Source organism: Photinus pyralis, unplaced genomic scaffold (assembly GCF_008802855.1).
Source record: "Photinus pyralis isolate 1611_PpyrPB1 unplaced genomic scaffold, Ppyr1.3 Ppyr1.4_LG1, whole genome shotgun sequence".
Taxonomy (NCBI): domain Eukaryota; kingdom Metazoa; phylum Arthropoda; class Insecta; order Coleoptera; family Lampyridae; genus Photinus; species Photinus pyralis.
In genome coordinates, this window is record NW_022170249.1 from 43329714 (window position 1) to 43357269 (window position 27556).

The 27556-nt window shown below is 35.5% G+C and overlaps 3 protein-coding genes across 6 annotated transcripts; all 3 read left to right on the forward strand.

The window, feature by feature from the left end:
• Window positions 1–214: 214 nt before the first annotated feature.
• Window positions 215–4336, forward strand: LOC116161503 (uncharacterized protein K02A2.6-like). The gene has a single exon (XM_031474864.1). The coding sequence runs from the start codon at window positions 215–217 to the stop codon at window positions 4334–4336; it is 4122 nt and encodes a 1373-aa protein (XP_031330724.1).
• Window positions 4337–11950: 7614 nt separating this feature from the next.
• On the forward strand, window positions 11951–14372 carry LOC116169970. The gene is made up of 3 exons (XM_031486202.1): window positions 11951–13260; window positions 13587–13762; window positions 13813–14372. The coding sequence occupies exons 1-3, from the start codon at window positions 12233–12235 to the stop codon at window positions 14061–14063; spliced, it is 1455 nt and encodes a 484-aa protein (XP_031342062.1). The 5' UTR covers window positions 11951–12232; the 3' UTR covers window positions 14064–14372.
• A 477-nt stretch (window positions 14373–14849) lies between these two features.
• Window positions 14850–26632, forward strand: LOC116169949. 4 transcript variants are annotated; one of them, XM_031486165.1, is made up of 4 exons: window positions 14850–15048; window positions 15207–15432; window positions 24950–25992; window positions 26070–26632. In XM_031486165.1, exons 2-4 carry the CDS (start codon window positions 15325–15327, stop codon window positions 26524–26526), a joined length of 1608 nt encoding a protein of 535 aa, XP_031342025.1. In that variant the 5' UTR covers window positions 14850–15048; window positions 15207–15324; the 3' UTR covers window positions 26527–26632. The 4 variants fall into 4 exon arrangements, with proteins under 4 accessions (XP_031342025.1, XP_031342031.1, XP_031342040.1 ...); XM_031486171.1 differs by lacking the exons at window positions 24950–25992; window positions 26070–26632 and adding exons at window positions 20430–21475; window positions 21526–22044 and having other exon boundaries at window positions 14866–15048; XM_031486180.1 differs by lacking the exons at window positions 24950–25992; window positions 26070–26632 and adding exons at window positions 20430–21475; window positions 21526–22044 and having other exon boundaries at window positions 14867–15048; window positions 15365–15432.
• The last annotated feature ends 924 nt before the right edge of the window (window positions 26633–27556 follow it).

Sequence of the window (27556 nt, forward strand, 5' to 3'; positions counted from 1 at the left end):
TCAGTAAAATATTATAAAGTCTGTATATTTCTAGGCATTAACGGCTACCGTACACAGCATATATTTTGGCGACGAAAACGGAAACGAACTCATTGAAAAAGTAAAGGAAATGTGCAATTGAGTGGCGTCTGGCATAATGCACGTGAGTCATAAAAGTCTATTTTAACGTATAAAGTATAAAGTCAAGTCAAAAGTCAAAATTATTATTAACAAAATGGCACTAATGGGTAGTATTGAACCTTTTAATGCTAAAGTCGGTGACATCACATCGTGGATTGAACGGTTAGAGCAACTGTTTACATGTAATGGAGTCAATGTAGCAAAGAAAGTTTCATTTTTAATCACCTTTATTGGGGGAGAAGGTTACAACATTCTAAAGGATCTGGTCGCACCTGATTTACCGAGTGCAAAGGAATATTCTGAGTTAGTGGAAGTGTTAAAAGACCACTACTGTCCGAAACGGTTGGTTATATCAGAACGGTTCAAATTTAATACAGCGGTGCAGGAGAGCAATGAATCGATTACATCGTTTACAGCTCGCTTGAAGAAGTTATCCAAAACGTGTGAATTTGGAACATTTTTAGATGATGCGATGCGCGACAGGTTTGTGTGTGGAATTAAAGCTGACAATATTAAACATAAGTTACTCACCGAAAGTAAGTTGGACTTTAAGGGTGCGTATAAAATAGCGATTAGCATGGAGCTCGCGGAAGGTCAAGTTAAAGTCATGGGTAGTGAGTCAAGTCATGTCAATAAAATTTACCAAAAGTCCCATAATTATCCAAAAAAAGCTAATCACAGTCAAAACACCTCCCGTAGTCAAGGTTCGAGCAAGTCACGTCCGGATAAAGGAAGTCAAACGAAATGCAAAAGATGTTGCAGAATGCATTTTGATGTGAACAAATGTCCAGCCATAAATTGGAAATGTTTTTCGTGTAATCAAATGGGGCACACAGGGAAGTCACAAATGTGTAAGAACAATAGAGTTAATGAGGTGGATGAAGACGAAGAGGATGTCGGATGCGGGTCGCAGTCTGATGAGGATTTCGAGTTAGGGTTGTTAACCGAAGAGTGCTCAATTAGGACACTTAAAGTAAATCAAACAGGAATATTAAAGGTAAAAGTATGCATTGATGAACAAAGTGTGGAAATGGAAGTGGATTCTGGAGCAGTCAGGTCTGTAATGCATGAGCTAGATTGGAAGCAACTTTTCAATAATTTAGCATTAGCACCTGTAAATTTTAAATTAAGAGTATTAACTGGTGAAAAGGCTAAGATATTAGGCCAAGTTTATGTGCACGTCAAGTACTTAGGGAAAGTATATTATTTACCATTGGTCATATTAAGGTCAGATATAAAATTTATACCACTTTTAGGGCGAAATTGGTTAGATATTTTAAATAATAAGTGGCGCGTGTCAATGTTGGGTAGCCATATAGTTTCAGTAGGGAATCAATTACCTCAGTTAGGTAGTGTAAGTATTTCTGAATCTAATAACGTCAAATTGAAGATGATTACGTCTTTAAAGCAGAAGTATAATAGTCTTTTTCAAGAAGAGCCTAATTCTTTCATAAAAAATTTCAAAGCTGAATTTAAAATTAAAGAAAATTATCAACCTATTTTCCATAGAGCTTATGAAATGCCATTTGCATTGAAACCTCAGGTCGAGGAGGAATTATCACGTATGGTTAACTCTGGAGTCTTGTCTAAAGTTTCACACAGCAATTGGGCAAGTCCAATTGTTGTTGTACCTAAAAAGAATGCTTCTGAGATTAGAATTTGTGTTGATTTTAAGAAAACATTAAATCTAGCGATTGACAGTGACCACTGTGTTCTGCCTTTACCTAGTGATATATTTGCAACCTTGAGCGGCAGTGAATTTTATTGTGTTATAGATTTAAAAGGCGCTTATCAACAATTGCAAATAAGTGAGTCATCAAAAGAACTTTTTACAATAAATACTCATATTGGGTTATTCAGATTTAATAGATTAACTTATGGAGTTAGTAGTGCTCCTGGAATTTTTCAGTGTATAATGGATGCAATATTATCAGGTTTACCAAAGACTAAATGTTATCTGGATGATATTTTGGTACATGGTTCCACTTTGAACGAATGCTATCAAAATGTTGAAAATGTGTTAAATAGATTGAAGGGGTATAATGTTAAAGTTAACGAAAGTAAATGTCAATTATTTGAGACATCTGTAGAATTTCTAGGGCATAAACTAGACAGATTAGGAGTGCACCCCACTAATGAAAAGATAGAGTGTATTCAAAAGGCACCTTCACCACAAAATATGACGCAATTAAAAAGTTATTTAGGATTGTTAAATTTTTATGGAAAATTTATACCAATGCTTTCGTCTAAACTTAAACCACTGTATGATCTTTGTAGGGATAATCAAGAATTTATTTGGTCAACTAAATGCGAACAGTGCTTTCAAGAAAGTAAAAATCTATTAATCGCTAATAATGTTTTAACTCATTACGATCCTACAGAGCCAATATACATAACTTGTGATGCTAGTGGATATGGTGTAGGAGCAGTTCTTAGTCACAAAATTAATAATATTGATAAACCAGTTTTATTTGCCTCAAGTACGTTATCAGAGAATGAAAAGAAATATTCCAATTTAGAGAGAGAAAGTTTAGCTTTAATTTTTGCATTAAAAAAATTTCATAAGTACATTTATGGTAGACGTTTTACATTAGTCACAGATCATCAACCACTTCAGTATATTTTTGGAAAAAATAAAAGTATACCTGTTACTGCAGCTGCGAGAATTACTCGTTGGGCTATTACATTATCTGCATATAATTATGACATACAGTATAAAAAAGGTAGTCATATTTCAAACGCTGATGGGTTATCGAGATTACCGTTGAATACTCGAACAGAGATCTCAGATGCAATATTTTCTTTTAGCTTGTCATATGATCTTCCAATAACTTTTGAAAATATAGCCATAGCTACAAAAAAAGATATAAACTTATCCAAAATTGTAGATTTTACTTTATCGGGATGGCCAAACACATTGAAAGATGAAAATCTTAAATCTTACTTTAAGAGAAAATTAGAATTTTCTGTAGAAAATGGATGTTTATTGGTAGGAAACAAGGTCGTTATTCCAAAATCGCTACAAAAAGAGATACTTCAATTATTTCATGAACAACATATTGGAATTGTACGAACAAAAATGCTTATTCGATCATACTGTTGGTGGCCTGGCATCAATGAGGATGTAGAGCAATTTATAAAATCATGTGACGTATGTCAAGCAACTCAAAATTTTACCAATGACAAATCAGTCCTTTTACCGTGGCCAACAGCACCTAATAATTTTTATAGGGTACATATCGATTTTTTTAAATCAAATAATGCGACATTTTTGATTTTGGTAGATGATAAATCAGGTTGGTGCGAAGTTAAACTTATGGATCGTGGCACAAACATTCATGAAACTATCCTAAAATTAAAACAAATTTTTTCAGTGTTTGGGTTACCAGTTGAACTTGTATCGGACAATGGTCCACCTTTTGGCAATTCATATGACTTTACTTCTTTCTGTCATTCAAACGGAATTAGATTCATTAGAATTCCGCCAAAACACCCTGAAAGTAACGGTCTTGGAGAAAAAGGAGTTCAAACTATAAAGAAAGGGTTGCAAAGGTCATTATTTAAAGGAGGAGAACAGGTAGTTACCATTGCAATGATGTTGAATAAATTAGAAAACTTTTTATTTGTACATAGAAATACACCTAACACCAGCACAGGTTTGTCACCTGCTGAATGTATTTTTAAAATTCGTCCTCGAACAAGGTTTGACTTATTAAAACCATGGTCAAAAAAACAAAAACCTCTTCAACAAGACGTTATAAATAAAATCAGATTATATTCAGAAAATGATATTGTCTATGTCAAAAATAAGTATAACAAACAATGGGAAAAAGGAAAAATTGTACGATGCATGAGTTATAGCACATATCTTGTTCAAATAGATGATAATATCAAATTGTATCACATAAATGATATCAGGAAGTGTCAATCAGTGCGTGAGTTTGATAAAAATGATAGTGTACAAGAACAACCTCCGCTTACAGAAATTAATGACTTTACTAATCTTAGTGTAGAACGTAGTAATGTTCAACTTCCTATTGATCACAATCAAGATGAGCCAAAGGTTGAAGAAGTACCACGTCTCTCTCGTAACATTCAAGAATCGAGTACCAATCCAGTAGTCACTCATAATCCTGTGAGTCATGGTACTCCAGCAACCCAATCAACCACTAGATCTGGAAGAATTGTAAAACCTCCTCAAAAGCTGGATTTGTAACTTTTATTAAAAAAAGGGGAGAAATGCAATGTATTACTGTAAGTTAGGCAACACTGTTAGCGGTAGAGTAGTTTTAGAATAGTCAAGATGGCCGATGTCAACGAGGTCGTTGTGTCTTTGTGTTAACAAATATATCAGTAAAATATTATAAAGTCTGTATATTTCTAGGCATTAACGGCTACCGTACACAGCATTATTTATTATCCCCCTCTTGTTCTGGGCCCTCAACAGGCTTGCGCCCAATTACAGAGTGACCCGCATAATGCTTTTTAGAGGTGCCTCTGCAGAAGGTCTTAAGTTGTTCTATACTACTCCGGTATTTACCTTACGAATTAGGAAAACTGCAGGAAAACCTAATTCGGAGTAGCCGGCAGAATGCTCGAAAGTGGTCTAAGGTAATTTCCATCTCTGCCACAGATGAAAAATTCACCCCAACCCAGGTTCGAACACCCAACCTCCGGATTTATAACTGAACGCTCTACCATTGAGCCATAATACCGGTAACAGGGATGGTATTTTATTTGGGGTTAGAACATAATCCTAAGAAGGCTTCCTATTCCAACTGCCCACCATAAGTATCTGAACACCCAGTGTAGGTACTACAAACAACACTAATAATGTATAGTTTATCTACTGTTTCTTCTACTTGCCTGGGTACACTTGAAATTTGCGAATCGATTTTAGGCTCTGAATTCTGACATATTGTCCCAAGATTAAGTATCAAAGTATACAGGGTGTTTAGATACTTATGGCGGGCAGTTAATTTGAATTGTGCTCGTTTTGTTCTGATTGTGCATTTGCGTTTAAGAATATCAACAAAAGCTATCGTTTTATGCGCCGATTTTCATGTTTGGTGACACTGCTCACAAGTGTATCAACAGTTACGGATGTAGAGAACTTTTGTTTGGTTTGGTAGACGTTGAAATGTATCCGCTTATTGTTTTGGTAATTGGCAGTTTTTCCGTATTTGAGCGTAGTATTGGCAAAACAGCCCGTAAAGTTGTAAGTGTTGTAAAAAAAGTAAGTTCAGTGCTCTAAAAGATTTTTATTACCCAATTTAAAATGAATGTTTAAGTGGATTTAAAGAAGTGAAGATTTTACGAAGAAGAAAGTAAGTTCAGTGCTCTAAAAGATTTTTATTACCCAATTTAAAGTGAATGTCTAAGTGGATTTAAAGAAAGTGAAGTTTTTACGAAGAAGGTTTGCCAAAATATTGTATTTATCGAGTAACTGTCGGCTATGTGAAGCCTTTCTTTGAGGTTTTCAAGTATCAGTTAAAGGGAGTTTTCCACCATCAAAGAGCCAATATTACATCTGTAATTACAACGAATCCAGTGTTGTCTAAATCGAAATTTAAGTGCAATCAAACAAGTGAAAATCGCAGTTACGACCGGATATGTAGAATTATTAACAGTTAAAGATAGTTTAGGTTTTTTAAATTGTTGTGATCGCGACGGGACAGTGCATAAATATGAATTTTCACAGTAGTAAAAGTAACTGGTCGCAGACGGTGGGACAGACTCAGAATTCGGGGCCGAAATAATTTATCAGTTTCAGTGCCAGTCTCTCCCGCATAACGAATGACAGTTTCCGTTTCAGTTCCAGTCCGCCTCAAATGCAAAATATCAGTTACAGTTCCAGTTTCAGTTCATCTGGAAGTACCTATTTCTATTTCAGTTTCAGTCCGGGTCCCTCGTCATTACACATAGCTGCTGACTTTTCTCATTTTTACAGAATTAAAATCTTATCGAGTCTAGTTGTGGCGGATGCTGGACGTGCCCTGGAAAAATAGCTGGACGGGTGCTTATTGGTGGTTTAGTGACCGTTTGCACATAACCATACAATGGAAAAAGGGACTAGGAACAACAACACATTATGAATATAAAATTGACGATAGCTAGAAGTATTGGGGATTCTGCTAACAGGCAACGTATTGGCACACTTTTGTTTACAGTAGACTATCAGTTAGTTTTGTTCTTGAAGCTAAAATATATTCACACATTTACCAGATTAGTTGAAAGTGGAAAGAAACACAAAGTCAAAAATACTAGATTATGGGGTTCTAGATAGAAGGTCCGGAAATAAACAGTGAATACATATTACAATCCAAAATAAAGTTGGAAATAAAAGAAAAGGCGAAGCAACAAATTAGGCGAAGAATAGCACTGGTAGCGGTTAAGGTACTGATTGAGTACTACTACAGCGCTGAGGAGCAGAAGGCACGAAAGGAACTCACCGAAAACAAGCCGTTAAAGTGGTTTGGACATCTATAATGAATAAGAAACGGACGCCAGCAAAACAAGTATCAAAGGCACTACGAGTAAAAGGAGAAGATGACCAAGAAATACCTGGAACGAAAAGGTTGTCCTGATATTGGAGAAGGGATAGAACATAGAAGCAAGTTAAAAGGTAAAACAAGACGAAATTCACAGAAAACACAAAATTAATGGTAATTCTAAAACAAGCTTTTAAGAAACAATTGAAGAAGGACTCCTGTCTCTTTGTAACATTGTCACATACGGTGCAACGTTCGGGAAATCACCGGTTTATTTATAATTTTCTAACGTCCGGAAAATACAATGCGTATCTGCACTGCATTGAATTAAGCACATTCTATAAATGACTCAACGGCATATTAAGTTAATTGACAAATTTAAGGAATTTACCGCAAAAATTCTTTTAATAACCGATTAATTATGTCAAGGTGCATTATGTCTCACAATTTTGTGGTCGTCGTTTATCATTGGCGTAAACCCCGATTGTCTTCATAGGTACCTACGTAAAACAAGGAAAAACCGCGAGTGATTCTTAGAGGAAGTGTATTTTTATATTCTAAATATAGATGCTTTTTTTCCCGAAAAATAATAAGCCATCAACTATTACGTAGAGCTGATCTAATTATAAAAGTAATGAACTGGCCTTTCAAGGACCATATTACGTTAACAAATTACACCTCACAACCTTTCCTTCACGGTTAAGGCCACGGTGTAAAACATTATGGTATTAAGGCTAAGTTCCTAAAATGAAAGTCCCAAGAATACCCACGTCAATTTTAAGATCTATTTCTATACTTTCATCAATCATTGGTAAATTTTGAGTAATTCGTCGATCTAGTGTTATATATTTTGTCTATTAATCGGATTAAACATATTAACTGAACACCAACATATTCTCGCAAATATCAAAGAATAAATAAATTTAAACACTATTAACAATATCTTTTTTCGTGAAAATAGACGAAAAAATGATTCAGTAGTACCTAGTTGGTGCCTACCTAATTTTCCACTGGCTAAGATTATTAAAAGGTAGTGGATGTTAATATAGTGTCTATTAGCTTTGTTTATTAATTAATAAGAAATGCTATTAGCAATTTATTTGACACCAGTAAACTGGAGCAACGCTTCTTTGTTCTTCTGATTGGGAGATTTCAACTTATCTTAATTTACCCATTACACCCCTGCAGTTTGAAGCGGAAAGCAACAAATTCATCCAGAATCCTATAATAGGAAAACGTTATGCGCTATTCTCGCACCTAAAGATTTATCGTTCTAACACTTCAACTTTGTTGGCATATAACATCCATTGTCACTGTTCTAGTTGCAAATAACCGCGATGTGCATCTCTCAAATGTCACCTTCTTAATACAGTAGAAAGTTTATAATTATTATTACTTTTAATGTACATGACAGTATCTCAGCTGCTATGAGGCTGGAATTTTGCTTTGCGTTGGAAGGCCTCCTATTATTATCTCACCTGGAGTTACGTTTCGGGATAATTGAAAGGTGCGTGCGATCGGTGGCAGTACCTACTCCGTAGGTACCCCAGAATTCGTTTGACCCAGCAGATCGATGCCTGATCGCGTTAGGCCAGTAATTTAGTCGAGTGGCGAGTAATTTAGTAACAAAATTGGGTAGTACTTTACTTGTCCAAAAGTGTTCACATTAGACTAGTGCAATGAATGAGTGGTGTATACCAAGATGAACAGGACACAGCGTAATAAAGTACATAAGTTGATAAAGCTGATTCCAAGGGCTATTTTGGAAGTGGTGAAAGAAAAATTAGTGAGATGGAAGTAATGAAGCTATGGATGCGAAAATGGATTAACAGAAGAGATGAACTAGGAGCTACGAATTCTCTGATCAAGGAAATATAGCATTGGCACTCTTGTTCTAAATATTTCGTAACAAATTTTAAAGTCGGATCCAAGGAAACGGCATTTTAGCAACGATTAATGAGCTTCACTAAATGAACCGGTTCGGTCAAGGGGATAATTTAGTAGCCAGTGAAGCCTGGTGGGGGATGCTACTCGCTCGAAAAAATAGAATCAAATGGATTGACTCGACTAAATTACTTACTAGGTAGGGGTATTCACTGCAGTAGCGGATTTACATATAGGCACACTAGGCACGTGCCTAGGGGCGGCATTTTTTGCACTATATTTATTTTAGGTAACATTTTAAGTTTTAAAATATAAGTCCTCTAACAAGTTACAAATGACAAAAACGTTTAATTAAAATTATGAAATACATTGGAATTGGTATCTAGTATTTTTTCATACTAGTTTTCAAAATTTCTTATTATAATTTTAAAAATTATTTAAAAATTGATTGCAATGTAAAGATTATTTTGGGGCGGATATCTTTCGGTGTACCTAGGGGCGCAAAAAATTTAAATCCGCCACGGGGTATTCTAACCCGCTAGTATGGAATATTCTTGTTGTTCTGTGCATGTGTTGTATGGAATGACTGCACCTATCGCTGATTAGCAATGTTACACGTAAATTAGAAATAGGTATGTAGGTATTGTTTGTAAAAACTGAACAGTGATAATCCTTATCAACTGTCGCGAAGCGTGATAGAAATGCTCGTGGCAAAACGGTATCAAAGTGTAATAAAAAAAAATTGGAACGTAATATTGCATAAAATTGCGTATTTTTTAATTCATTTTTATGACATCAATCGAGTTTGATAATTACCTAAATGCCTCAATTGTTTGTGCAAATACACGGCGAGCTGTGCCATTCGCTAACGTCAATGAAAAACGGTATTCGTGCTTATGCAATGAGTCACTTAAAATTGTTTTAAAAAGTATGGTAGTGGATGTAATTCAACGGTCAAGGAAAAATATTATCGTTTTCGATTGCGATTCATCCTAGGTCTGCCTTGCCATTGAACTCATTTAAACGGCGCATAATAAAAGTGACTGCGGTGACATCTAGGTTAATCAGTGTATACTATTACAGTTTCCTGAAATGTTGTATTTTGTAAATTGGAAAATTGAATATTCAGCAACTTGTAAAATTAGGCAACCAACATCTCTAATAAAAATACAATGTTCCTAGTAAATAATAAACGTATGTCCTTGTTGCCACTATAAAACTATAATTCGCGAATGGATATATGTAGATGTTCGAAATCTGTTTCATGAAAGACATTTAAGAACTACTTATGACAGTTTACAAATACTGTTTGGCACTTCAAATGTAGCAAAGACCCCTACGTTTGGAGGGCGTACCTTCTCTCGGTACCGGAAAAAAGGCCCCTGGAAAAAAGCCGCGGAATAAACACCCCCGGAATAAAAACCCATGGAAAGAAAACCCCCCGGGAAAAAAACCCCGGAAAAAAAACCCCGGAAAAAAGACCCCCTGGTAAAAAACCGGAAGAAAAACCACAGGGAAAAAAGGAAATATTGCGCAAGAGCTAAAGTTGCATATTGTTTACTGAAACAGGAATATCAAACAGAACTCGGTTGAGATATTTTATTAACAAATTTTCACAATTTTTACAAAATACGTAATTGCATATTATCCTAAACTACCATTAACCCTAATTAAACCTAATATTATGACTTATAGCTTCTAAGAAGTTTAGATCTCCACAACTACAATAGCTAGAGAATTCAAATTTTCACTAAAAGCTTTCTGCTATAGTGTAGATGTGCAGGCACTAGTCTATTTTTAGTTAGATTACTTGTGAGATCGATAATTGAAGAAAATAATTTCGATGTGGGTTTCGGAGGTACTATAATTTTACCGTTAGATAGCGCTACCAGTATAAAAACTTATTATTTACTTTGCGATTTGTTTTACAAAATGAAGACGTACCGTCAATTGAAATTAAATAAAATTAATTATTTAACGCAGCCAAAATTACTCGTGAGATCGATAATTTTAAACTTCGCTAATAAAATACTGACCTGTATTACCAAAAATGCGCTTTAATCATGCATATGCTGATTTACAACTTGTTTAGTCTACTTTGCAGCAGTACATATTTTGCTTTCTTCCTTTTTGGGATTAATTGACCTAAATGTTGGTGTCATTTTAAATGAATTTAAAGCATGTTTTCGCAAACGTGATTAAGATTACAATCATTTGTAAATATTTAATCAGATGAATAACGTTGGTTTGAGCCCTTGTCATTTGGTACCTAAACATCAAAAATCGACCAATCATATACCATATAATCATTAACTAACTAACACTCTTTGTGAATCCGGGTATAAGTCAATGAACAACGCTTTTTGCAAGCTAATTCAGCACAGGAGTACACAGTTGCAGTTCGCACTTTTAGAAATTTTACGAAGGGCCGGTTCCACATAATGCAAGTATAAGCTATTTCAAGTATAAAATCTAAAAATTCAATCCAATTTTCAGATTTTGTACCTACTTGGAATAACGTATACTATAGGTTGCCTTGTATATGTATACTTGCCTTGTACAATCGCCCTAAGATGTATACCTACCTATTGTGGAGATTTAAAAAAGAGGGTTTTCATTCCAGGGGTTTTTTTCCGGGGGGTTTTCTTTCCGTGGGTTTTTATTCCGGGGGTTTTTATTCCCGGGTTTTTTTCACGGGTTTTTTCCTGGACTCACCTTCTCTATACAGCTGCTGATTCCTACACTTGTCATGTCATAAAGAAGGTTTTCAGGAACCTAAAGACTTGCACTTCTTAATATTGAATGCTGAAAGCTATATTTGAAAAGGAACCATTAGTGTAATGGTAATACGATAATACCATTCGAACTGTTAATACAGCATAATGTATTTTCTGATGTGTGAGAATGTATAATGCTCTTGAGATGTTGGGAGCCTCCTCAATAATTTTTACCAGTCCGGCAATCCGGGCAATCCCATGTGAGCCATTGCCCATATACCCCTGATTTATCACCGTATAGCATCGTTTTATTCACAAGCATCAAAAATACAATGCGTAGTGACATTTGTGACTCCAGTGGCGGATTTACATATAGGCATACTACTACTAGGCACGTGCCTAGGGGCGGCAGCTTTAGATGGCGGCATTTCTTAGCACTATATTTATTTTAGGTAATATTTTAAGTTTTAGTCCCCTAACAAGTTACAAATGACAAAACTTATTAATTAAAATTATGAAATAAATTGGAATTGGCAGAGATAGTTTAAACAAACTTAACTGTAAGAACGATAATGGACAATGCAAGTTTTGACGTGTGTGAAAACGTAATCTTAGTATACTGTATTTCTATTCATATTAATTTTAAAAATTTCAAGTTATAATGTGATTTTTTATTAGCATCTTAAAATTTATTGCAACTTAAAGATTATATTTGAAGGGGCGCATATCTTTCGGTGTGCCTAGGGGCGCAAAAAATTTAAATACGCCACCGTGTGTCTCCTGAAACAGCTGTCTTTACTCAATTGTTTTTGTAGAATTTCCCGAAACTTTTTGAGCAGCCCACCTACTATTACATGTTTTTTATTCTGTGGTTGAAGTGTATTATTCTATTGTTGTTTTGGCTTGGCGTACGAAAGAGGTTAGGTAAATAAACTAAACACCTGTGGATTAGGGAGATGTGATCAATTAGTTATCAGTATTCAGTTGTGTTGTGCAATAATAAACTTGCTGTTGGGCATAATGTATCCTCTACCTAATTGGCCAAATAAGTCCCCTAAGTGGGACAGCAAAACGCTAGAAATTTTAGATTTACCAAAAACCATTCCTTCAGATGTGAATGTTGAAGTAATCTTAAACAAAAGTGATCGATTTCCTGTGAAATTCCCAATTGATACTGTGAGATGCAAAACCTTACAGACCACTGTGGAAACAGACACTCTCGAAAGGAACATCAATTCGGCTTATCCCTTAATACACGAAAATGCCCTACACTTATGCGCAAAATTCTTATTGCATAAAAGGAAAAATGGAACCGTGGACGAACAGCGAGTGTACAAAAATATGACCATTTCAACCCTTATTGATCGTCTCTTAACAAAACGTGCCGTAGTGTTCATGGGAAGATTCGATAGTTACCTGCTGATAAATCAAACAAAGGGTGCAGGTAAGTGGGAGTTGATTGGAAAAGATCCCAGATCACGACTGTCCCTTGAAAACTGTTTGAGTTACGACGAGATTAAGTTATCTGCCTTCCTTTCGGTTACTTCGTATACATATTTTATTAACGATGGGACGAGAAAGAATATGGGCAAGGTAGCTACAACCCGGACGAATATTCAAGATGAGGGTGTGGTAATTGGATTAATTGGAGCTCGACTTAAGAAAGCAAAGGTGATGGAGTATGAGGAGATGGTTGTAACTAAGGCTCAGAATATTGAAGAAAATGGCTATGGGGAAGAAGAAAGCTTACACAGTGTTTTTGCTAATTTTTATGAAGAACCTTGTTTTACTTATGGACAAGTGTTGGATCAAGTAAAGACGCAACCAAGACGGTTTACTGCTTTGGGCAATGAAGAATTTTTTGACAATGTTGTCTTTGCCAAAAGGATTGCGTTGTCGATTGACACTTTGTTAATTGAAGCTAATGAAAGAGCTCACTGTAGAAATACAACAGCGTTTGTCCATGTTGTTGGTATTGGTTTGGGTGTATGGAAATGCTCCCCTCATCAAGAGGAGCTTTTTGTAGACGTCTTTGGCAAAAGGCTAGAGTAAGTGATGGGTGAATGTACATAAGTATTGCTTCCTCGCTTGCTTCTGTCCAAGATCCCCTGTTCCTGGTAACATTTTGTAATTTCTCATTAACTCTTTCATTCATTTCTTTATCCATATTGCTCTCTGTCTATCCACACTTCTGGTACTTAACCATTTTACTTGATATTTGTTCTTTTTTAAGTTTGTCTATTTTTTTTGTTTTCTTGTCATCTGTAACTATTTTCTCTTTGTTTAAATAAGTACCCTTGGGAATCTATACCTTAATGTTTGAAGAATGTAGTCATCCAACAAATGCCTAAATACCTACAGTTTCTTATTTCAGATCATTAGGAAAACTTACAACCTGCATTTCTGATGTTTACTTCTCATATATCAACGCCAAACAGTGTAACGGGTGTAAATCTGGAGAAGTCATGAAAATTAAAGATCATCCTAATGGAATTAAGATTCACATTGGCAAAAGAGACCCACATGTCAAGCTTTCTGGTAGCAATGCAGGTATGACAACTACAATTTGCAAATGACTAATTTTACCACTTCTGTTACAGGAAAGTTGTTAATAGTCTCATATGCATGGGACGGCAATGCATCGCCAGGAAATGAATTTTGGCTAGGTAAATTGGGCTCAACTGGAGATTCAGCAGCAGCCGCTTCAACACAAATCACAGAAATTCACAATTGTCACATAAATCCCAAGATTTGTGCGGCCAATCTTCGAATTGTTACAGCTGATGGGTTGAAAACGTATGAGGAGTATGTGAGGTGTATTAAAAGTGGAAAAAGAAAATTGGGAGGTTGATTGAAATAATACATTTTGATAATAAAGATTATTTTTATTTCATTGTAAGCCAAATGAAACATTTAAAACCAAAAAAGAATTTGTTTTGTTTCTGAAATAGAATTTGTAGAATTAACATAGTATTTGTTAAAAATGTGTGTGATTTATTATTATGTATCGTAATTCATACTGTACCTACTTAAACTTGTATGTGATAGAAAAAGTGATAGCAACTTAAGAATTGAGTTCGAACTATAAATTTATAGAATTTGTTACCTTTTCTACCATGTGAATTGTTAGTTTGTTTAGAAGTTATAAGCAGTTGTTTAAGAATAAAAACATAATACTTTACAATGATGCTGGTGTAGTAAGATTTAATTTCACATATCACCCGAGATATCACCATTCCCAATGTTTACTTGTGCCAATTCAAATTGAAGTACCTACTTTATAACTGATAGCACTGAGGCATTCTTACCTCAATTACCAACAATGAATATCAACTGAGGTGGGCTATAAAAATTCTAAGCATAAAATTAATCAAAAAAGAAGAGAAAAATCGATACAAGGGACCAGGCTTGCATGGAAGTCTAGGGAATATAAGAGAAAAAATAAAGAAAGTGGAGAGGAAAAACAAATGAACAGACCAATACTACTTGAGACCACAACAAGAGACTAAAACACTATTAAAAAATGACAGTGAAGGTGTATATTATGGCCTGATAAGATGAAACGGTGTTACAGTACACTTTGTAGGCAACTATACTAGCACCTTTGTAATATAAGTGACTATCCTTAAACGAGAATAATACCTTAATCCGCTCCTGTTAATTGTACGTGAGTGACGCAGATATTCACACTTGTATTGATTAAACGTTTTTATACGCTTAATATCAATTTGACAATGTAATTTGTACACGAAATTTATGCACACTGCTGCAACTTACGTAGTTTTCAATTTCTTTATGGTTTTTCATTGAATAAATATTTATTTATCGTTAAGTGGGTATGTATTGTTCGTTGTAATTCTGGATGTTGTGTAATTTCTCTAAGCTTAGCACTCACTTTGGGCGAATCGCTTTTTTGTGTTTTTGTTGTTTATTTGTACACTATTGCCTTTAGCCAAAGATGCTAATTCCACCTTGTGCTTTGGCCCGATTGCAGCGTTCTAGAAGATTCGTCAATTAATAAAGGTGGCGCCACACGGCGCGTAATTTGAAAATCTGCGATAGCATGACGAATATACGTGCCTACCCATCCCACTTTCCGCATTTTTAAAAATATGTTGTGGTATATGTTGTTGATATGTTGCTCCTTATCAGTTCACCTACGACAGGGACTTTGTGATGTACATACGAATACTGTAAAAACCGGCCCCAAGGCCAAAAAGGTAAGCGAAATGTTAATTTGTTTAATGCGAATACTTATTTAACTGCACGCGCGCGCTAACATGTCCTTTTAAGAAATAATTTGCATGGTTTTTTCTGTACTGCTTACTTCTTTTGTATTTCAAAGGCACGTAACCATATTTGGGGCTGGTTCAACACAACTATTTGTAATTGCCATTTTCACATTTAAAACTTCAGTTATCTTTAATAATCGAACATTGATAGGCGCACAAAATAACCAATTACTAAGATAGGAATAGCAAAAAAGGTGTCTTTCTTGGCAAAAGTGTTTAATAACACTTTAAGGTTTCGCTAAAAATTTGCATTAATCACCATATAACGAAATGGGAAACCCGAAGGAAAACCCATTTAGCGTAAATTTTTATTTATATTTGTTTATACAATTCGTTAATTCGTTGACTGAATATTGTAGCAGACGTTTTCGAAAAATGTGAAATGTAAGCGCGAGGGGGTCATCTCCATCCCTTAGCACTAGGTGTGCAACTCCTACAATTTCAAGTGCGTAATGTAATATATTTTTGAAAAGATTTTTCTTTCTTGAACGTGGTGATGTAATTTTCCCAGATTTGGTCATCCGTTCGTCACGGCCCGAAAATGCCACACAAGTTTGGTACTAATTTTTTGGTCGAGTAACTATCTTGTAGTATCTTATCCTCTCACTTATTTATCTTGGTGAACCAATTTGGCTGTCTTATCTGATACTTACACACTATTTCAAGTAGATCTCTAGATCGATAGCATGTTTATCAAATAATTATAAGGTTCAAATTTAATTTCAATCGGTTAAACTGCATGTTACCATAGAGGAAATTATGATATTACCAAGAAGTGTAAGTAAATTACAAATTACAATCGGTGGGTGGTACCTATTGAAATGAAAGTCCTAATGTATGTTTCTTCTTTAATCTTTTTTCCTGCAACTGTAACTATATTTAGTTCGGTCTTTTTGAATTCAGTAACTTATAGCTCTAGCATTTGAGACAAGAAAACTCGTGACGATTAATTGACTTTGGTCTTTATTTTTATAAGTGATAAGTTATTTAATTGAAAATAGTTTCTTTTTCGAAAAGGAAAAGTTTCCGTGGACTGTGTGGCAATTTTGATTATAAATAAATGCAGGGAGTTCAAAAATGCAATAAGGGTAACTTTGTATATAGTAGTTTCTTACAAAAGGTAACAGTTTTCGAAATATTTAATATTTTTTCTATTGTAAAAATAGTAGTAGTCCTAGTCCATGACTAATCGCCATAGAGGCGAAGAAAAAACGATCGAGCACTAACGAAATGTCACTTTTTCTACTACATAAAACAGTACTAAATAGCATTTTTATAATGGAAAAAATATTGAATAGCCAATATTTCAAAAACTAAAAATTTTTGGATTAGGCTTTATACGAAGTTAGCCTTATTTTTGTGGTTCATAAGACACCGTTATAAAATAAAGGGATTTCTATTAAACAAAAAATTTAAGTTTTAACGAGCTTTTCAATTCGATTTTTTAGTTTTTGAATCCCCTGTATTTATTTATAAATACAATTACAACGCACTCGACTAAAGCGGAACCTATTCTAAACAAAATCGCCCCAATTATTTTTATTATGCGTAGAATTTGAGACAGAATTCGAAAATTGATTTTAAAAAATACTGTTCTATTTAAAAAATCAACTTTGGTGTCAAAACCTACTTTTTGACGCACCCTGTATAGTTGCTCTTTAGCGCAAAATAATGAGCAAGAAAACTCTAATAGACGTGTGCCGGTGACCCAACACCGATTTTTAAATGAATTTGTTTCATATTTTAGCCGTTCACTGTATATAGCCAGAATTCGCCGTGGGACACCCTGCATATGAAACAGAAATCAATATGCCATAATTATTATAGTTGGCGGTGATAAGGTGTTATCGTGAACGAACCTCAACACACTTGTCAGACGGACCTGTGAATTTATTTCGACTTGCGAATTGTCAGTTACATGATATGTTCACAGTTAAACTTTTTTTGAACCGGTCGATATGTTCATGATACTTTAAGGCCCATTCATATTATCCGGCGCTTTCTTTCAGTTACTTCGCGATCATGAGTTTAAAATTGTGAATGGTTACATTTTGCGAAAGAACGGACGAATTTAAATCACAGTATGGTTAAGTTTACGGAGTACCCTTTATGAGTACCCAGTACCCTCTTTCAGCACTTCATTTTCGAGATATTCACTGTTAAAGATTTGACATCACTTAGGATATATTTCTTCCAACTGTAGAAATTTATTCCTTTCGTTGAGACCTGCATTAAAATGCCATAAATAAAATAAATTTTTAAACACAGGATGGTGTAGTCCACCAATCTCAACTTCTTTACAACAGCCTTTCCTAATAATATAAGATCTCTGTCCATTGGAGCTCTCAAGTCCCGCCTCCAAACATTGCTTTCAAAAAACGCTTTTTATTGTCAGGAAGAGTTCATGAAAAACTGTTATGCGATTTAATATGTAAAATTGTACTCTGTTATCCTCCTTTGTTAGTTAGTCTCTGAATGTACCTTTGTATTTTGTTTGTAATCTTTTTTTTCTAATGACGGTATAATAAAAAAAAATCTAATCCTCACCCCCTCTCCCCGTCACCCATTCATCTCAAAAAGGAGTCGCGAAGGAAAGTTATAATTTGTAGAAACCAATTCCTTTTGATGAGATGTTTGATTAGAATAGCATGCATGTGTGTTTACAACTTTATATGTTACAATTTCCTCGTGGGTACAAATTAGTGTAAAATTCAAAAGATTAGTTTCTCGAGTCTTTTGCACTTTATAATGAAAATCCCCTAAATTCCTCGGTGGAACTAAATAGTTAATAAATTAATCTGTTTATGCGAGGGTTAGAGCTTTAGTAGTGACAACACTGCAGTAAAGACGCCACTCAACGAAACCAAATCATATACCATACATTAAGGTGCGTATATATATGCTAGCCGAACCGTTTGCGAACTGCTCAAAAACTGTTCTTTGAAATTATTTTTACAACGATCCATGGAAAAGCCGAACCAGCCGCAAACCACTAGCAGTCATCAATCTGTGTACTTCAGATACACATGAAACAACAAACTTCACACAAACACGTCCCAATATGAACTGCGAAAAACCGACAGGAAAGGTTCTTGCATATCGTTGCAAACCGGATGTACACAATGCTAGAGACTGTATTGAAGGACTGTAAAACTTGGTGGCATGTATCACTTTTGTATTATTAGTAAATAAATAGTTGCCAGTATTAAAGTTCCAGCCCTCGTAATAACTTTTGAACACAAAGTGATCTAAAATTCAAATCGCAAGTTCAGTTGTCTTTTCTGAGCTTTTTAAACGCTGAGGATGCTGATGAACGCGTGGAGCAGGTAGACTTTTTTATTTTATCTTAATTACGACAGTTTACACAGTATAAAATCTGCCAATTTTCGGAGAAATAATCACCAACTTTATTTTGTTATATGGCCCTATTGGACAATTTTTTCATTTTTCAGGAAATTAGTCCGGTAGGTATTTTCGCAAGATTATGGCGTTGTGCGCAGCTGCACCATCCTGTTGAAACCAACAGCTTCCAACTTTTATTTTTTGTGTGTGTCGGACATTGTTGTATTCGTAATTAAAAATGCTACTCAAAACAGTATGTACCTTTTTTACCTGCCATGTAAAAAAGTAAAGTTGATGATGGTTTGTTCGAAACCAAACGTTGTATTGAAAATCTCTCAATGCTGACACTTGTAGAGCTCAAAAAGTGGCAATGAGAAAGTATTTTTTTATGTGTTCAAATAACATCAGAGAAAAATATAAAAACGAAATGCAAATTTCGGTTTTTCTGGCATATCTTCGGAAATATGCGGAATTTTCTGGTTTTCTTGAAAGCATAATAATAACTCTTTAATTACGCATCTTTTCTCTTATCTGACCGTCCTCGTACCTTATAGTTTCGGAGATCCCCATGATAGGCATCCTTATTTTGGACACAGTGTGTATAAGTACTAATAATTCAAATACTTATGTATACTTCACATAACTAGCTTGATGTCAAGCTCGCACCACCATCGCAAAAACGGTTTTCCGGCGGAACTAAGCGGGTACAAATTGTAATTGTTCCTAAATTATAAGCATATTGTACTTGATTTGGGCAAAGTGAGGTTGCCAACTTTATCGACCTCTCTAATACTAATAATAAGTACAATAATATTTTCAAATTATATTTTTATCGAAAGTTTGGACGGCGCTGACACCCACATAGTGTATTTTGATAACTTTCGTACTTTAGTTCACAGGCGTTTCGATTAAGTATGTTTATGCGTGATCAAAGCCCATGGTATTTTTTCTTTAAGGTTAGTTATTCGGATTTTTCCAATTCTTTCAATCAAGTGAAAAACATGTGCTAGAGTAGAGTAGTTCACTGAAACGAAACATTTATAACCTCATAAAATAAAACTTTAAATATATTTTATCTGTAGCATGCGTCGTTATTCTCATTTTGTTAATGATGGAATGCGAAATGTGTACGATGAATAAAATTGTGTTTGGATATAGTCCATCTTTTTACCATAGTTCATGGATTTTGATTTTCAACGACTTATTATTTATACACGATTGTCCAAGTAGAATCTATGACAATCTATACAATGTTGAACTATTTCGTACGCGCAAACTTATTTATTGGTATAACAATGCGCGGCTCTATTTGTCCGACATTCGTTTACGAGTCAAGATCTCAGCATTGAGACCTCGTGGAAAACTGTGTTTGTTGTATGTACTAACATGTTCAATGTTACAATGTTGTAAGTAACGTGGAAGTCACGTTACAAGAGATAAACGAGCGACGGCGGCGTCATCGAAAATGCATGCACTAAATTACAGCCCTTTTGCATGTTTTGCTTTCTGTCTAACCCGTTTCACTTTTAACAAAGGCGCCAAGGCATTTTACTTCAAAATGCTGTCATAACGTAATTTTTTAGGTTTCAAGAATGGCCGAAATTCCAAACTGGCCCGACAAGCGGCCACTATGGACTGAAAACAGTTTAAACTTACTACTAAAGGGTGTGGATAACGTGCCTGAGGAATATGTGGAGCTCGAAACTATAATAGAGTCTAGTGAAGAATTTCCAATCCCATTTCCAATCGACAGTGTACGTTGCAACACTCTATCACGAACGACTCCGAAACAGTCTTTAGAAAAATACATAAATTCCGCATACCCCGTCATTCACGAGAATGTTTTACCTCTTCTTTCGTCGTTTTTAAATCACAAGCAGAGATTGGGAAATGCGCGCGAACGAAACTTTTACCAGAATATGACGGTGGTGGAATTAGTGGACCGATTACTCTCCAAACGGGCTGTGATTTTTCTAAACGCGCATGATAATTACCTACTTGTTGATGGCACCAAAGGATTTGGCAAATGGGAGACTATTGGTACCGAAGCGCAATCGGAAAAACTAACTTTGGAAAAGTGTATTAGCTATGACGAAATCAAACTGTCCGCTCTGCTCTCAGTGTCTTCGCACACTCACTTTATCAACAACGGAAATCGCAACAATGAAGGCGTTCCGAAAAGAATTAACATTGAAAATGAAGGAGTGATAATAGGGCTCATTGGTACTCGTTTCGAGAAACCCAAAGTTATGGAATACGCCGATATTGTGATAACGAGTACCCAAAACACGTACGGTAACGGATACGGAAATCAATTCGCACCGACGTTACGAACAATTTTTTCTGGGTTTTACGGAGAACCTTGTTTTCTTTACGAGAACGCCGTCGAATTGAAAAAACAAAAACCCGATCGCTTTAAAGAGTTAGATGATGGCATTCTGTTTGATAACCACGTGTATTCGAAACGATTGGCGTTGTCAATGGATACGTTGTTGTTTGAAGCCAACCAGAGAGCGAGAACCCAAGGCACTACAGCTTTCGTGCATGTTGTGGGTCTTGGGCTTGGCGTTTGGAAAATTTCCCCTCACCAGAATTCCCTCTTTGTTGATACATTTGCCAAAAGGATAATGTAAGACTCCCACATTTATGAGATGCTCTAATCGTAACGCATAATTTTAGCTCGTTAGGGCCACACCTGGGCTCAATATCCGACATCGTATTTGCATACTTAGGTTCAATTACGTCATGCGGCGGTTACAAAAGTGGCGATATTATTCCCATACCTGGACATCCGAGATCTGGAATCAAAGTAATTATATCCAATCGTGAGCCGCACACTAAACTGGCCGGAGACGATGCGGGTAAACTGTTAGTTGTGTCCTACGCGTGGGATGGTAACGCGTTACCCGGAAACGAATTTTGGCATGGTTCGTTGTCGGGTTCTGGAGATCCGGCGGCCGCCTCGTCTACGCAAATTGCCGAATTGCATAATCCGCATATCAACAGCAAGGTAGCGGGAAAAAATCTTCGAGTTGCTGGAACATTTGGTGTTGTACCGTTGTCGATATATCGCTCTGTGGCGCAAGTTATTAGTTAAGTCGCTCCTTTCTGTATTTTAATATAGTTTTTATATGTATCGGTATAAATTGTATAATGCTAATATATTTTTGTTGTTAATAAATGCATCTATAAATGTTGTTCAAGTCTATATCTAGATCATCATATGTTGCCTTCTCACAGATGAATGTCTTCTTGTAACTAATTTGTTACTTATTCTATAAGTTCACGAATGACCGACCGAAGTATAATGCAAGTAAGAAAAAATAGGAAAATCTGTTGGTAGATTCGTGAACTGAACGCACTAAAAATGTCAATCGTTAGTGCAGAGTATGTCTTTAGCGCCAACCATAAAAAATTATGGTATGCGTTGAAGATTTGTTCGTCTGGGATTCATTTGTATGGTATAATGTTTATATACTCACCAGAAACTAGTGATGGAAGTGTTTTCAGAGAGAAGCGAGTGCTTAGTATGGTAAACAATTACGCGTCGTCATCTATACACAGAACTCTGAACTATGCTAACAATAACTTTGCTTTCTTAGTGTCATGCGCCGTAACGGCGTCGTTATGTTACCCATAGGTCAAAGGCACTTCTGTGATATCGCCGAAATGATCTGTCCTGCGGCCAAGGCATTTTCTCGATTTCAATTTATCCAGGAATTCTCTGCGAACCATAATAATGAGATACATTTGAGATGTCAAACATTATTGCAGAAAGTTCTAAGCCATCGTGATAAAAAAACACTGCACTACTTTTCGATCACCCGGTATAAACAGACATATCTACCGTTTTGCAGATATCTTTTTGGATTTGGGACGCAATCATCACATCATAACTGCTTCTACAGGGTTTGGAATATTATTCCTGCTTCCTGCATGGTTATCTTGTACGAAGGTTTTTAAACGTATGTGACTATACACGAAGCGTTGCAGCTATATCATCCGAAATTATTCGGAAACATGCTAAATAAATTGATGCTATATTTAAAACTACTTTTTTGACACAATACTTATAAGTATATATTTACTAACTAAGGTGTATTGGCTCGTCTCTCTCTCTCTCTTCCTTTCTTTCTCTCTTTCTCGGGTATTGGTAATACATTTTAAGCTTGAGGAATATGTCCTTTTAAGATGACAGAGACCAGATGATAAATAGATATCTACCAAAATGCTGATATCAAAACAAATATAGGGAGAAAAGGAGAATATCACGTAAGAACTAATATTCCTATAAATCTTACAAATTAATTTTAGCAAACAATTACTATAACAAATTCTTACAAACGCACCAGTCACTTATTAAAATACGAAATTGATTCCAAAAGCAAAAACTTCCAAAATTCTGAAAAGAACGAATATAGCCATTAAATAAAATAGTGTTTTTATTCGATACGAATACATACTTGCGGGTTGTTTTGCACCTAAGGTGTGTTACTATTACACATTTTCCTCCTAGTTACGTTTTAAATTCATCAATTATGGTACGTAATAGTAATAAATATGATAATCTTCTATTTTCAAAATATACATTATACAGGGTGTTTCTTAATAATTTTTTTTTTCCATTTGGGACAAAGCCATTATAGTGTTCCGGTTATTTTTCTTTCAAGGTATCGAAGTTATAATATCGCCCACACGCCACTGTTAAAACTAAGAATTCAGTTTTTATTGGAAAAATTGCAATTTTATTATATATCACTAAATCCATACCGAGATCCACACTAAATATCATCGAAATATCCCTATCTTTTTTCTTAAATTTTGACACCCTGTACTTTCGTGGCGAAAATGTTTGGACTATAATTTATTATTATCATTGTTTATATGCACAACTACTCCCTTAAAATTCGCAACATAGCATTGTCATTACAAACATTTCCTATTACTTTTTAAAATTACTTTATCCATTTCAGGATAGAAAGTACAAATGACAAACAGTGAAAAATGGTATTATATACCAAGCGAGTCACCAAGGGTCTGAATTTATCCCGGTGGTGCGGTTCACATATACCTATTGTTACACTCCACTAATTATATACAGTGTGTCCAGGTAGAAAGCACCATGGAGAAACGTCAATGTATTTTTTCGCATAGGATCCACGCGGCCTTTCCAATTAGCGTTCAACGTACTACGGCAATCCCTTTCTAGCATCAGCCAAGTGCAATTACGTACATTGAACGCTAACTTCAAATACATATCAAAGCCTCCGTGGATTCTTCGCGAAAAAAAATCATTAATTCTGTTTGTCTATAGTGTGTTCAACCTGGGACACCCGGTATAAGAAATTAAATGTTAAAGGGCAAATTTAAAATAAAAAATGATGTTTGTAGGATCAAGATTCCTTGTAATGTTTGTACTATAAACTACACTTTAGATGGTTTAAAACTTTCATACGTTGAGGGTTTTTTTAGGGGACGATAACCCCAACATCTTTGAATTACAACCCCTGTCGAGTTTGACCTTATTTTAAAGGGAATTGTAAAACAGCACGAAACAGACTTATGGGGGTATGTTTTTTAAAAATTACCTTTACAATAGAGTAAACCTTGACAGGAGTTATAACCACCTAAAAAACAACGACCAAACTGACTATAACACCATATTTCACCTTATGACTGACCCCCAGAAATTACCAGAACATCCGGCCTTAAAAGGAATCGGTTTTGTTACTTTGAATATATGTTAATGTAGTTATAAATCTTTTTCGATTTGGGATGTAATAGTTGCTCTCTGAAGAATTTTTGAAGAGTACAGTGTTTTGTACGTGAGAAATTTACATTTTTATGATCCTTTATTGATCCCGAGATTCTCAAACTTTTTTCACTCGTTTGAAACTTATAGCTAGCTCCTTCGCGCCGGAACCTTTGGAAAACGCTGTATAAGAAAAATAAACGCGGCAAAAATTTTTTGCAATTTTAAATGAAAATATGGCCCCTATCTTATAAATAATGTAATGCTTCTTTGTTACACGTTTTCTGGATTGAAAACAGCAATAAATAATATAGTTTACATATTAAATAATATTATCTCTTTTATTTTTAGGTTTCAGACCCTAACATACCGAACTGGCCTAAAAAGCGACCGCTTTGGACTAAAGCACGCTTAAATTTCCTGTTGCAAGAAGCAGAAGATGTGCACGAAGAACATACTACTCTTGATAGTATCATCAAATCGAGCGCACAATTTCCAATCGCCTTTCCTATTGACAGCGTACGCAGTAAAACCCTTTCCAGTGAGATACCGAAGCAGTCATTAGAAAAATACATAAATTCTGTGTACCCGGTAATTCACGAGAATGTGCTGCCTTTACTTTCGTCATTTTTACAACACAAACAAACATTTGGAAACGCGCGTGAACGAAAGCTTTACCAGAATATGACTGTGGTAGCTCTAGTGGACCGATTACTAGCAAATCGGGCGGTAGCTTTTCTAAACCAGGCCGATGATTATTTGCTAATGGATGGCACCAGGGGAGCCGGTAATTGGGAAACAATTGGCACCGAAAATGAGACCAACATACTAAATTTGGATAAGTACATAAGCTACGATGAAATTAAGCTATCCGCCCTTTTATCAGTGTCGTCGTACACTCACTTCGTTAATAATGGAAATCGCTATAATGAAGGTGTAGTGAATAAAACAAACGTTGAATACGATGGCGTAATAATTGGACTCATAGGTGCTCGCTTTGAGAAGTCAAATGTGATGGAGTACGCCGAAGTTTTAGTTACCGCCGATCAAAATACATACAAAAACGGGTATGGAAATCAACTTCCTCCCACGTTGCGAGCAATTTTCTCGGACTTTTATGAGGAACCTTGTTTTATCTACGAGAAAGCTATCGAATTTAACGCAAGCTTTCCTGGTCGTTTCAAACCATTGTCCAATGGCACTTTGTTCGATGATCAAGTTTATTCTAAGCGATTGGCGCTATCGATTGATACTTTACTGTTTGAGGCAAATGAGAGAGCAAAAATGCAAAGGACGACAGCTTTCGTACACGTTGTTGGTCTTGGACTAGGCGTGTGGAAAATCTCACCTCATCAACAGTCGTTGTTTTTAGATACGTTTGCTACGAGAATCATGTAAGTTCATTTTATTTACAAATTCAGTGCATGAGTATACCAACAATAATTAGCACTTATTCAGTTGTATATTTTAGCGGACTGGGAAACCATCTACACGCAATATCCGACATCGTTTTCGCGTACTTTGGCTCAAATATGACATGTGGCGGTTACCAAAGTGGTGACACCATCCCCATACCTGGACACCCAAAATCGGGCATAAAAATAATCTTAAACAAGCGAGAACCACACACCAAGCTTGCAGATGACGACATGGGTAAACTTTTGGTGGTTTCTTATGCGTGGGACGGTAACGCGTATCCTGGGAACGAATTCTGGCTTGGTTCGCTTTCCGCGTCGGGAGATCCCGCAGCTGCCTCGTCTACCCAAATAGCGGAGCTGCACAATCCCCGTATCAATGATAAAGTTGCTGGAAAACATCTACGGATTGCCGGAACTTTTGGCATTTTACCGTTTTCTAAGTACCGTACTGTGGCAATACTAGCTAAACCTCGTCTAGCCAATCTAAAGTCAGATATGACCCAGGTTTAAATTTGTGTGATTAATTCATTATTCGGATAACGGATGATGTTAATCCGTTATAACAGAACATGAACTTTGTCAATTAAAAAATTGAAATATAGTATATTTACTCTTATGCTTTCATTAAATAGGAACGGTTTGCTGCAAATTCACCTAAAACTGGTGATTGACAGCCTGAGTTTCAATCGAAAACCTTAATCTTACAGATGTTAATTACACCTTACTACTTATTTTCATTTCTCTCTAACTAAGAAAACCTCAACCTCCAACACAGGAAAGCACTACTCAATCTGGTTACTTAAAAATTACTAAATGGTTCAGTATGTTAAAAAAAAATTTATATAAGTACACCAAAGCTCCACACGATTTTGGGTAATATGTCCCTAAGGGATCACTTTCACAACTAAAATTATATTATGTGTTGAAATAGTTATTTGTACAACTAGTTTTGAAAGTGATACTTTTTTTCATGATTTTGAAGTTTGATTAATGAGGGCGAAGCCCGATAATCAAGCAAATTCATGGAAAAAAGACACTTTCAACACGTGTTGTACACGAAAATTTTTTGCATGGTGATCCTAAATAACCCACAATTGAATAATTTTATTGACATTCGCGATTAACTGTCACTCAAAAATGGATGCTATTGTTCATAGACAGGACTAAACTCCATGGAAACGCATAGTAAAAATCGTGAAAAAAAGTACCACTTTCCATACGATTTTTCGTTAAAAAAAGTTCGATAATTTCATCACTATGTAAAAAAATTTAATAGTCTAACTCCTAAGGCTTTTGTTTAGCATACAGCCAGCAACTCTTGTATCGCTTAGTATTTTATCCTGAAAGCAGGTTTCACGAGGAAGAGTATTTTAAAAATTAAGATTGTAGAAATCAGCAAAATTTGCTGGAATCATTTATTGTCCAAAATGTGTAAATGTCCGAGGCTCTTTCGTGCTAACTTGTAAAGTTGGAGATTACAAAAATAATTAGGGGATCAAATATTCGAACTTTTCGATATATTTTTAAAATCTTGCTCATT

What these genes read in the sequence shown, in the direction of transcription:
- LOC116161503 (XM_031474864.1), top strand. Translation starts at nt 215, where the DNA reads ATGGCACTAATGGGTAGTATTGAACCTTTTAATGCTAAAGTCGGTGAC.
- LOC116169970 (XM_031486202.1), top strand. Translation starts at nt 12,233, where the DNA reads ATGTATCCTCTACCTAATTGGCCAAATAAGTCCCCTAAGTGGGACAGC. An exon ending in GTCTTTGGCAAAAGGCTAGA is followed by an intron (nt 13,261 to 13,586) that starts GTAAGTGATGGG and finishes TTCTTATTTCAG; the next exon opens with ATCATTAGGAAAACTTACAA. An exon ending in GCTTTCTGGTAGCAATGCAG is followed by an intron (nt 13,763 to 13,812) that starts GTATGACAACTA and finishes CTTCTGTTACAG; the next exon opens with GAAAGTTGTTAATAGTCTCA.
- LOC116169949 (XM_031486165.1), top strand. Translation starts at nt 15,325, where the DNA reads ATGTTGTGGTATATGTTGTTGATATGTTGCTCCTTATCAGTTCACCTA. An exon ending in CCGGCCCCAAGGCCAAAAAG is followed by an intron (nt 15,433 to 24,949) that starts GTAAGCGAAATG and finishes TTTTATTTTTAG; the next exon opens with GTTTCAGACCCTAACATACC. An exon ending in ACGTTTGCTACGAGAATCAT is followed by an intron (nt 25,993 to 26,069) that starts GTAAGTTCATTT and finishes TGTATATTTTAG; the next exon opens with CGGACTGGGAAACCATCTAC.